Here is a 12,967-nt window from a genome sequence, read left to right on the forward strand (position 1 = left end):
TGGGGTGAGAGGATGAAAAACTGGGAGACAAGCAGAACCTTGAGGCATTCCAGAGTTCATTTACTCAACATCTTCTATTTAGACTGCCTAAAAATGGCTGGCCTTGGTATGAGAATATGTTATGTCGATGTCTAACATCTGAGGTACTGAGGTAACATTCACCCTGAGATGGTAATGTACTCAGGCCCAACAATAAATCCTTAGTTTTGAAGATTTTCCAGGTAAGTTTTAGAATATCCTTCTCATTAGGTAAAATAATCTGCTGTTGGATTTCAGGGTTTGAGATATCACTGGGCACTGAAGCTTTTTCTTTGGCTCCAACTCACCTGAGTTCATGTCCCTCCCTCAGCTGATCCAGACAGTGAGTGCAGTGGACCATGACGACCCACACACTGGTCAGCACTTCTACTACAGCTTGGCTCCTGAGGCTGCTAACAACCCCAACTTCACCATAAGGGACAACCAAGGTAATTAGGTGGATAGATGACTACCAATGCTTTCTACAGCTTGGGCTGGACACTTGGGGTTAGCCAGGGGTGGGCAAACTTTTTGACTCGAGGGCCACAATGGGTTCTTAAACTGGACCGGAGGGCCGGAACAAAAGCATGGATGGAGTGTTTGTGTGAACTAATATAAATTCAAAGTAAACATCATTACATAAAAGGATACGGTCTTTTTTTTTTTTTAGTTTTATTAATTTCAAATGGGCCGAATCCGGCCGGCGGGCCGTAGTTTGCCCACGGCTGGGTTAGACCATAAAAACAGTGTCAAATCCCCCTGCTCTTTAATAGCAGGGAAGACAGTAATGCTAAAGTGTAGTATCTTTCAAGGTTTTTTTGTTTTGTTTTCAGAACATAAAAGACAAAGAATCTGAAACTTTCAGTCAGTTTACAAACACTTGAGTGCTGGCTCAGCCCCAGACACTGTGCAAGACATAGCCTTCCTTCATCCCCACATATAACAGCCGTGTTAATATGTCCTATGACTATGGGGAGAATCTGAAAAAGATGATAGAAACTGAATAAGGTAAAGAGAAAAACCTGAGGGAACATTTCTAAGCAAGGATCAAAGGGAGAAACAGTAAAAAGCTCCCAGAATAAAAGGGAGGCAAAGGCTAAGTAACAGAGATAGCAAAGGGCAAACATGAGGTCACAGAGTAGTTCTGGCATTAAAACAACTTTATTACTTTAGGGAGACACAGGCAAGGCTTCCCTTTTCCAGAAAACACTCCCCACTACAGCTTTGTGGGAATAGAATTCCAGACATTCTTCTACAATAAGCATCAGATGAGCTAAGGGGTTTAGAGTCCCAGCACACTCTGCACTGGGCACAGATGAGAAAATGAGGGACTTCTGTTCTTTAGCCAGATAATTTTCAAAGAAAGGCAGAGAAAATGAAAACATAATTTAAATCTGCCAAGTGAACCCCTTCTGTTACTAACTCTGCTACCAACTAGTTATCTGACCTTGAGGAGGGAGGTCTGCAGTCACCTCATTTTCATTCCAATCCTAAAATATAAATTGGCACTTTATAACAATCTAAACAAAGGTAACAAATGATTAGGCATGCCTGGTCTTATTCTCAAACATCAATTATTTGAGACTTAAAGTATTAATTTCACCCCATGTGATATTCTGTTATTAAAGTTGAGAACATCAAACCTGTGTTCTTCTAATGGAAAGCATCCTTCCAAGTCAGCCCTTTAACCTTCTACATGTTATCATAAAATCACTATGCTAATTCTAGAAGGAAAGATCATATAAATTGTAACAACAGAACTAGTACAATTAAATATCCTGATATTTTCACTGGGTCAAATTTTGAACTATTCATTTATGTGATTTATAGGGAAACCCTTCCTGCAGAAAGTGGTTCAGCTCCTTCAGGATTGGTTTCACAGTGGAAACTCTAGGGGGGGAAATAACACATTATACTGTTTCTCCAAATTTTCCACTGTGTTACTCTGTTCTTTCACTCTGGTATTTGTCAGAATCAATATAGACACAATGTGCAGCAAAATGCTGCATATTTTTTAAAGATTACTTTGGGTACCAATTAATGGAGCCAATACCTTAAAAAGATAGCCCACCAGAACATGATGACTATAAAAAGAAATTACTCATCTATTGAAAGGTTTTCCAAAATGAAAGCACATCTTCAATAGAAAGAATAAACTTTTAATATCCTCATGACAATTTACCCCACGAGTATCCTTTACTGAGGCTCATTAAAAAACTGACCAACATCTGACGTGGTAGAGCTATTGGTAAGCCCCCAACACCCCTGCCCAAAACATGATATGCCTTTTTTGAGATAGAACACTAACTCAAATAAAGCCTTACTTTTTTTAATTCCCAAAGCATTATGGAAAGTATTGTGTGTATATAGCACTTTGCCATCTCAAATGCATTTCCCATACTCTGCTTTATTTGATATTCATAATAATCCTGCAAGGCTTGAAGGAAGTTCCTAATCCTGATTCTCACTATCTTATTTGGTATATAAGGAAAGAAACCAAATGTCCCAAAATATTAAGATTGGGACTGGAAGCTGGCACCTGTTTTAGCCACACATACACACAAAGATTTGTGCCATCTTGGAAACAAATACTTTTCCCAAATGGGTTACTAAAGCCCTAGTTATCATATTCAACAAAAATTCTACAAGTGGCTGTTATATCCCAAACCTCTTCCAGGACTAGACTCAACAATGTGATGATCTGATTTTTTTTCATCTTAACTTATTCTGAGATGAATAAACACATAATGTCTAGTAAGTATGCTATAACACTTTAAAAAAAATTCAGCTCTGGTCAGGCTTTCTTATGACCCAGACTCAATTAAACTGAAAAATAAAAAAGACTTTTGCTTTAGAAAAACTTGGTTTCTGAAAAAAAAATTAAAGCTGTGAAACAGAATTTAACAGTATTTAACAATTAAATCAGAAAAACAGAAAAGGGGATGGGTTATGTGATATGTGGAAATAAGAATATAATCCTCAGAATGGCAATCAGTTGCTATCTTTACCTGGAGAGAAGAGGAAAGGCTTGTACCAACACAGGAAGAGATTTCAATTAACTGAAGGATTTTCAACTAATGTCACTGAACTAAATAAGCTTTTACATGGCACAATTGAAGGGGTGTAAATTTGGAGTAAGAGAGAACAGAGTTCAAATTTCACCTCTGCTACTAAGTTAATGACATTGATCAAATTACCTCTAAGCCTTAACTCTTTCACTGTAAAAGGGTGAAATTATCACCAACTTGTTGTGAAGATTAAATGAGATGCTTCATGTAAAGTCAAACTACCTGACACATAAGCACTCCATGAACAATAGCTGCTACTTGAAAAAGCAAGGGGAGGAGAAAGTGGAAAAGTCTATCAAGAGGGAACATATTAGTCAGTATAGGCTAGGTTATGCTGTAGGAACAAATGACACCAAAATTTCTATGACTTAACATAACTGGAGTTAATTTCTTGCTCACATGGAGATGACTAAGGGTCTCAATGACCAAGAATGGCTGTCCATGTGCAGCTCAGTGTCCCAGGCTGCCTGGATCTCCATCTCAAACATTATTTCATAAGGCCACAGCAAGGCAAAGCACAGAGAAACACATACCAGCTGTTACATGTTTCTGCCTGGAAGGGACATGAATGACTTTTTACTCATTTTTTTCATCATCTAAATATGCCCAAATTCAAAAGGGTAGATAACTATAACCCTTTATTATGTCCAAGAAGGGAAGAAGAACCAAATATATTGGTATTGATATTAATAATGTTTACTTTGGGTAGACTCTTAGAATTTTTTGTGAAGTTCTTGACTCTTTCCTGTAAGTATGAAACACATCTAGAGGACCTCCCATGTTGATATTAGCTTTGAGAATCATTGCTTGTTATGTCATACCCATCACTCAATCATTTCCTCTACTGAAAATTATCTGAGCTTTGCAAAAATATATCTGATTTACAATTCAAACCCACTCAGGGAAACTTGGAAACACAGATTTTAAAAAAAAACAAAAGATCACAACCCAATACATCACATTAAGCAAATATAATAAACACACACACACACACACACACACACACACCAGCTTTGTGGAAACGCAAGTAATTCTGCTAAGCCCTTTTAAAACTGGAGGGAGAGAAAACCTAGTATTGCTTGATCAGGAATGATCACATTAACTATTTAAACTTAGACCACCAAGTAGGGGGAAATAACAGTGTGTGTCCTATGATTAGGGGATTTCAAAAAAAGCTTTTCTAAATGAATAGGTTCTTCAGAAAGCACAGGAGAAGTTGGTGACTGCATTTCAGAGGCATAAAAGAAAACAGCAAAAGACATAAATTCCAACCAAACTGGCAAAAATAAGCGATCTGCCCCCAGCCATGTGGGCTCCTCAGCATTCTTTTCCTGGAGGGTCAAAGCAGCACCAGGCCTTGGGAGAGGTGGTGAGGAGCAGGAGTTACTAGTGATTGTTGATTTCTGTCAAGCTTTCCCAAGGACATTTCAGTTAGATCTGAAGCCTGACAGTTCACCCTGGGCATTTTATGTCACAAAGGGTAAGACATAATCTTAAAAAGGGTTTTTTCTCTCCTAGGCCTTGAGGTTTTGCCTAGAAACAAGCAAAAATCTTGGTTTCTGCATCCAAATGCTGATCCAGATAAAGCTATAGCAGACAGCCTGCAGGGAATGTCTGACCAACCTTCCCTTCCCACACCTGTTCCTTCCCTTCACTTTCCTCAATCCAAGAGACTAATCCACTTCTTGGTTCTTCCCCTTTCTTCTTCCCTCATTTTCCTCTCTTCTAATCCTGGAATCCCTGTCTTCCTCAGATAACACTGCCCGCATCCTAACCAGGAGGTCTGGCTTCCGGCAGCAGGAGCAGAGCATCTTTTACCTGCCGATCCTGATATCGGACAACGGGCAGCCTGTGCTCAGCAGCACGGGCACACTGACTATCCAGGTGTGCAGCTGTGATGACAATGGCCACGTCCTGTCCTGCAGCCCCGAGGCCTACCTGCTCCCAGTCACTCTGAGCCGGGGTGCCCTCATCGCCATTCTGGGCTGCATCTTTGTCCTCTTAGGTGAGTAAGTGGCTCCCTTCCATTCTGTGGGTCCTGCAAATGCTCACTTAGATATCACTCAGTTATTGTCCTAGCACAGCTATTCAAAACTGGTTTTCCGGACCATGCTTACTAAAAAGGTGGCAGAGTAAGGCTGAGAAAAAGTAAAGAAATTGAAGACAGCCCTTTCCTAGGGGCCAGGGACTTATTTACTAAGCGTCTTCTATAGTACAGGGCACTATTCTAAGTGCTGGGATTAATAAGACAGATATGTCCCAGCCTTCACAGAGTTTACTTCAGAACAAAGCAGTTCATTCTGACATCACAGAACCAAAATGACTATTTTGGGCAGGATATGATGATCACCTCTTCTAACCCTTTCATTCTGTATAAGTACTAGCTAAATCATAAGTTGGTAGTGATAGGCCCAAGGCCAAATATCACAGAGCCAGGATTGAAACTCCGGCAGGACCTACACTGTGCATCTTTTCCTAGATGTTCATCTCAGATTCTGGAGCTGGTAAGTGTTACAGAGAAGGGTAGAGGGATAGGATGTCCTGAGGGAATAGGAGACGGGAATGATGAGGGAAGGCCTACCATTAAGGAGACCTTTGAACAGAGATCTGAAAAAAAAATAAGAGTGAAACCACATGGATATCTGGGAAAATAAGCTTCCTAGGCACTGAGGTCATCTAATAAGGAGCAGTGACTGCTGGTGAAATAAAAAGATGTGTTGACAGGCCAGTGGGTGAGCACTGTTGGGGTACAGGATCCTTTCTTACTCATCTCAAGGCATACTGCAAGGCAGATAGCCAGCTCCCCTGTACATAAGGCCATTCATTAATTGTTTTTTAACTCCACACTCAAACACAAGAAATGAAACACCCAAACCAATTATTGAAACCAAGAAAATATCTACACATATACCCCAACTCTTCTGATTGAGTTCATGGCATATATATTTTGCTTAAAGAAAAGCAGACTTATTAGATAGTAATATTACCCACTATGAAACAATTCCTAACATTCAGTGAGAGAAACAATAAAGCCCTGGGGATTTAAATTAGAATAGATATGCAGATACCCACATACCCTCTTGAACCCAGGTTTACCTTGACACCAAGAGACTCGGTCAGACCAAAGAAAGAAGGGCCTAACAGCAAAATATTAACATTTGATTGAATTTTAGGTAGGTCTGTGGAATATGCTTCTCAAAAAAAAAAAAAAAAAGCATTTTAAAATACAACATGTGGTTTAATTTTGTTTCAGTTCAGTGCTACATGAAGTGAGAAGTCTATAAATAAATAACCTTTTTAAGTCCTTGGAGCCCTGAAAATTGTCATGTTTCTGGTACTTGTTGGTATTGACAAATAAAACTTTCCTTCAATTCCCCAAGTGTCCATAAGGTGGCATTGGGAGTCCTTGAGTGCATAACAACATAACCTACAAGAGGCCTTTCATGAAACTGGCTCAGGAGAAATTCCAGGCTGTCCTCAGTTCTATCTTTGGAAAATGTCTACATTTTAAGTTCACACTGGCCCACAAAGATAGAGGTGCCATCATTAAAGAAAGACTGATTTGAAGAGGCTGATGTGGAGAGGCTCTCAAATTAAAAGTGGTGTGCGAGGCACAATTTATTGTGCCTCCCAAATCCATTATGTCTTGTCTTTGAATTATACAGAATAAATATACTGTCCTGTGCTAAACTGAGCAGAGCTGTCATAAAATCCTCATAGTTTTAGGCACTCTTATTGCTATGAATGCATATCTCCCATTAAATATATATATATATATATATATATATATATATATATATATAGGCTAAGTGTCTGTCCGACTGTTTCATTTATAAAGAAACAGCACCATGGACTTGGCGCCAACAAAGCAACACTCGGCTTCCTCCAAGTGGGAAACAGGCCCCATCACCACCCCGGAGCAATACCCCACCAAATCACAGCCAATGCTGGCCAAAACCCCATGGCACAAAATGTGGCCCACAGTTCAGCCCAGCCCAGAAACAGTTGCTGTGGGCACGGGGCAATGACGTCAACACCCAGGTTCCTCTCCCCAGCAACTAGCCTCCTTAGAGTTTCTTCAGCCCGGGGAACATGACTTGCTTTATAGCCAGGTGCAAACATTTGACACTTTAACCAAATGTTTGTGAAGTGTTTTCACCTGCCTCAACTCATTTGATCCTCGCAGAAGTCCTGAAGTAGGTAGATAGGAGACTTGGTAGAATCCTATTTTCTTTTCATGAGCCGGTAAATGGAGATTTAGAAAGTTTAGAAACTTGACCCAACTGAAAAGAAGAAATGGTGGACCTTGAAAATGACTTCAGGTTTTCTCACTGCGCAGAATATAGTCAAACACTGCTGCAGTTAAATATTTTACCCTTTGTTCTCCCTGCATGATCTATAATAATAATCTGCTTTGTGTTGATATTTGCTGCTTGATGCTGAAAATTACCTGAAAGAGAAGTTGGGTTGCTTCACTGGGCTGGGAAAAGTTTAGCTAAATCAGAAAATAAGCATGTTTATCTATATATATAAAGCTCTCGCTGGCACCAATCACACACGTGTTTCGATCTGTCATTGTCGATCATGAATTTGGTTGACACTTCTATTATAGAGAAAGGGTGAATAGCGATATTAAAATATTTCTTCTAATTAATTTTCTTTCAATGTGCACGAATCTGTGCACTGGGACACTAATAATTCATAAAAATGAGTAAGATTAAATTACAGTTGATTTGTCAAAACAAATACTGCATTTTGTGGACAATTAAATAAACAAAATAATTTTAATTTTGCAAGATTTTTTATTTCACATCTCAAGTATGTATCTAGTTTCTAGAAAACTCTCATAGGCCCTATGTGCTTTGCCTATATAGAACCCAAAGAATAAACATCCCTAGAACTGATTATCTTCTGTTAGGGAAGCCTTTCAGCTAAATAGAACCATTTTCACCAAAATGTGATTTTGCAATACTTGTTGTTTAAACCAGATTACTTAAAAAATAAGTATGTAGGAATCTTTAATTTTCAAGATATGGACCAGTTCCATGAACTACCTAATTCTTCATCACCATCAGAATTCTTTCCAGCAGATACTCAAAGACTTTTCTAATTTTCCTTCCTAGTGATTTCTTTTTTATTATTATTATCACTTTCTCTTATTTATTTCTTTATTATTATTTTTTAATCTTTATTGTTGGAAGTATTACAAATGTCCCTTTTTTTCCCCATTGACCCCTTCTAGCCCACCCCAGCCCCCTGTCCCAAGCCTTCAGCACACTATTTGTCTGGGACCATGGGTTATGCATATATGCATACAAGTTCTTTGGTTGATCTCTTCCCACCCACCCATCCACCCCTACCTTCCCTCTGAGATTTGACAGTCTGTCCCATGCTTCTCTGTCTCTGGATCTATTTTGTTCATCAGTTGATTTTATTCATTAGATTCCATATGAGTGAGATCATGTGATACTTGTCTTTCTTTGACTGGCTTATTTTGCTTAGCGTATTACTCTCCAGGTCCCTCCATGCTGTCTCAAAGGGTAAGAGAGCCTTCTTTTTTACTGTTGCATAGTGTTCCATGGTGTAAATGTACCATAGCTTTTTTTATTCACTCATCTACTAATGGGCACTTGAGCTGTGTTTTCTAAAATACCATCCCAGTGTCACCTGTGTGAAGGTTTTTCTGAGGCCCTAGGAAGAATTAACTAGCCCTGCCTCTGCATTCTCTTCCCAACACTTAAAACCCTATGATAGACCTGCCTTAGTCATCAGTGTCTATATCTCCTTAGAGTCACGTTTATAAGAGCAGTAATCATATTCTACGTTGCTTCCCCATGAATTGGCACAGTGCTTAACAAATATTTAAGTTTAGCAACTATTTACTGAATCCCACAAACAGCATGTTCACTTGGAATCCCATTTCTTCCATCTGCATCCATCCAAGTCACACCCCAGCCTCCAATACCCAGTTCAAGCCTCCACTTCCGTGGAGTCCTGTTAGTCCAGCGGTTCTCAAACTGTGGGTCGCGACCCCTTTGGCGGTCTAACGACCCTTTCACAGGGGTCGCTAAGACCATCCTGCATATCAGATATTTACATTACGATTCATAACAGTAGCAACATTACAGTTATGAAGTAGCAACGAAAATAATTTTATGGTTGGGTCACAACATGAGGAACTGTATTTAAAGGGCCAGAAGGTTGAGAACCACTGTGTTAGTCCATCGCTCTGAAATCCCACACTTATAGTCATGAGCTATATTTTTGCACATATACAAGAGTATCTAATTGTTTCCTGTGTGTACTTTTGTCACACAAGCTCTTTGGGAAAACATTAAGTATTAACATCATTAATTGCAATTTATAAAAAGCACATTCTACAAATTTTAAAAAGCATTATTATTTGTTTTTTAAGTCCATCCATTATCTCACTGGGCATATACTCTTTTTTTCTCCCCTTGGATAAACAGGGGTTTGCAGTGTTGTCAAGCTGTCCCTGTTCACTAGCTGTAACAACGCACACCAGAAAAATAATCAATAGTAGTTCTACAGCTAAAACAACACACTTCCTGGAAAACATTTTCAGAGATAAACAGTTCAATGGGATTATCTGTCTCTCCTTTAAACCTCAGTGAACAGATCCTGGAAAAATATATATATTTGTTGGGATAAAATTTTATCCAAACCTTCAACCACACATGTAACAGTGTGGTGCTTCTTTGATAACAGGATGAATTATATAAAATGCCATGTTCATTCCCTCCCTTCCACCAATATCATTGGCTCCAGAAAGGCAAAACCAACTCTCCAACTGGCGAAAGGCTTTTCTGAGGAACTGAGTTTATTGGAAAACAGTGGTCAGGTGCTCTCTTTTCTGGAGGAAGTGTAAAAAGGTGAAGGTTTTGGCTGACACTTAGCATATAAGCCTATATGCAAATGCATTCACATGTGATATTTACATAATAGGATCCCATTGAGCTGCTAATGGAAGAAAGCAGGGTGCCACTTACATAATAAAGTTTCCACACTATAATAAGACAATTTACAGCCATGCTTAGAGTGGAAGACGTGATCTGGTCTTTAGCGTACACTCCATGGCAGGCCACAGTGCTCTGAGCTTAGTTGACGGGATTTTATACGCGATAGCTGGGGATGCGCACCCACACACAACGTCAAGGCGGCAAGCTGATGCAAAGAGGCTTTACATGCAGCTTCTAGTTGAACCCCTTGGGGAAAACAGGGTTTCATTTGCCTACAGTACACTTTCAATCCAACACGCAGAACAGGTGAGAACGAGGTGGACCCCGTGGTTTAAAACCTACCAATGCCGTCTCCGGGCTCCCCGCTGAGAAGCTGGACCTCCCCGCGGTGAATCCAGACCGTCGCCGGTTAACTTCCTGTCTCTTTCCCCGGCAGTGCTGGTGCTGCTGATCCTGTCCATGAGAAGGCACCGGAAACAGCCCTACATCATCGACGACGACGAGAACATCCACGAGAACATCGTCCGCTACGACGACGAGGGCGGCGGCGAGGAGGACACGGAGGCTTTCGACATCGCGGCCCTGTGGAACCCGCGGGAGGCGCAGGTGGGCGGCGCCCCCAAGTCGCGGCAGGACATGCTGCCCGAGATTGAGAGCCTCTCCCGCCACGTGCCTCAGACGTGCTCCGTGAGCAGCACTGTCCACAGCTACGTGCTGGCCAAGCTCTACGAGGCTGACATGGACCTGTGGGCCCCTCCCTTTGACTCCCTCCAGACCTACATGTTCGAGGGGGACGGCTCGGTGGCGGGGTCGCTGAGCTCCCTGCAGTCAGCCACATCAGACTCAGAGCAGAACTTCGACTTTCTCACAGACTGGGGGCCCCGCTTCCGGAAGTTGGCCGAGCTCTACGGAGCGTCGGAGGGGCCAGCCTCCCTGTGGTGACGGAAGCCCGTGCCCGACAAAACCCTGGCGTTCGAGGCGCAGGCTTCGCGGACTAGGTGCAACCAACCAACCCACGCTAGCAATACTGTGCTGGAGGATGAGAAGGGGGTGAGCAGGGGAACAGAATCCTTTCTGGATCAGCTTTACTACTTGGTTAGATTAAAGAAACACAAGGAAACACAAGAAGAAGGGGGCAGAATCTCCAATTATCTTTTTTTTCTTGTTTAACTTTTGGGACACTGTCTTCAAAGGCTTGGAGTCCAAGGTTAAGTGCGGCAAGCTTGGCTTTTCTTTGCCTTTCACGAAGGCCTTTGTCACTTTTCCCCCCACAAAGAAGCTCTGATCTTAGGGTGGCAGTTGAAAGCAGACAGAAAGCTCTACTCTCACGTTCTTTTTTATTTTATTGTATTTTCCAATTAAGAGTTTTGCTGGCTCATCAAACCACACAAAACAACCCACACAAAAGAACACTGAAAAAAAATAATGTTACCCGGTGGAATTAACCTACTTGTCCTGGGATGGATGGAATTTCTTTTAACCCTTTTGAGACAAGGGGAAGGCAGATCAGCCTTGCATGGGGGGTGGGGGTGGGGGGGGCGTGAGAAGGAAGAGGCATTGACTTTGCACGTCAGTTTAATGGCTGAAACCGGATCGAACTCCATCAAGTTGGAGTGCTCTTGTTCTCTCAGCACGTTCACTGTGCACCTGTAAAATTGTTCAGAATGAAACCAGAAAACCTGCCTCTTTTGCACTGTAGATGTCTCTTCCATGTGCCAAATGTGAAGATTAGATGCTACAAATGAAAGCCAAATAAAAAGAAGTATCTGATAAAAGCATGGGTTAGAGGGCTTTCCTAATCTGTGTGAGGTCAATCCAAGGGATGTTTACATACTGTAGATAACCTACTTGAACAAAAATCAGTATTATAGAGAATAAATGGATGTAAGAAAATTACATGTATAAGTTTTGTATATTTGTTAATAATTTTGGTAATAAATATGATGTACTGCATCTCGGTACCTTAGCACTTCTTTTAATAAAAGTTAAATAGAAGGGAGAGTCTATCGCTAATTTGTTTAATTGCTGAGCAGGTAGAAGATGCCTTGGTGATCCTGTCCTGGCCTCAGGTTCTTGGTCCTGGGGCTGATTCATAAGGCAAAGCAAGAGGGAAGAAGTGTGAGGCTGTGCATTCTAGCTCAGTCACTAAACAGATGAACAGCTATGATTCAAACTATTAAGCCTTTCATGAACACTATTCCCCCATCCCTGAGATGAGCAAAAGCTGGTCTAAGAACATCCACAATACAGTGGTGAATTTCGCCCATATTTTTCTTTTCTTCTTTTTTATCTTATTGTTGAAAGTATTACATAAGTCCCCTTTTCCCCCCATTGACCTCTTCCAGTCAGGTCCCACCTCCCCCCAGGCCCTCACTACCCCATTGTCTGTGTCCAAAGGTTCCATATTTTTCATTTTGTGAGTAGGTTTTATACATAACTACCAATGAGACAAGCCACTCTGCTTATATTTCTGTTCTATTGGCAAATCAAATATGCACAAACAAATATGTACGAATGTATACCAAATATTCACAGCTTATCAACACTGGATGAGCTCACAGAAGGCTGGGACCATATATCACTCATCTTCCCTTTCCCCACAATAGCTAACATGGTCCTTTGCATACAGTAGGTGCTTAACAAGTGCATTATGGGTACATGATAATAGGATGCTTCTTTCTTTGACATCCTATTACTAAAAGATATTTTACACAATTTTCCTTGCAATTGAGCACAAATTGTGAATAAAATAGTTTTCTGCATGTCATGGTTATAGTAGTGGTTCTCAAGTTTTCATGTGTGTTAGAATCACTAGGAACACTTCTTAAACAATATCTTGTTGGGCCTTACCCCACTTTGACAACTCTGGTGTATAGCCTCTTTCTCTCTCTCTCTCTCTCT

General features: G+C 40.9%; 1 protein-coding gene across 2 annotated transcripts in view; it reads left to right on the forward strand.

The window, feature by feature from the left end:
* Nucleotides 1-12,029, forward strand: part of CDH20 (cadherin 20) — a 206,940-nt gene extending 194,911 nt beyond the window's left edge. For both annotated transcript variants that reach the window (XM_070420392.1, XM_070420391.1), the window contains 3 exons: nt 350-467; nt 4,840-5,091; nt 10,503-12,029. In XM_070420392.1, coding sequence (XP_070276493.1) covers nt 350-467; nt 4,840-5,091; nt 10,503-11,008 — 876 coding nt within the window. In that variant the 3' untranslated portion in view covers nt 11,009-12,029. The remainder of the gene's footprint in view (nt 1-349; nt 468-4,839; nt 5,092-10,502) is intronic.
* Nucleotides 12,030-12,967: the final 938 nt, after the last annotated feature.

This window comes from Myotis yumanensis, unplaced genomic scaffold (assembly GCF_028538775.1).
Source record: "Myotis yumanensis isolate MYYU_CA2020_CCGP unplaced genomic scaffold, mMyoYum1.0.hap1 SCAF_7, whole genome shotgun sequence".
In the NCBI taxonomy this organism is placed as follows: Eukaryota; Metazoa; Chordata; class Mammalia; order Chiroptera; family Vespertilionidae; genus Myotis; species Myotis yumanensis.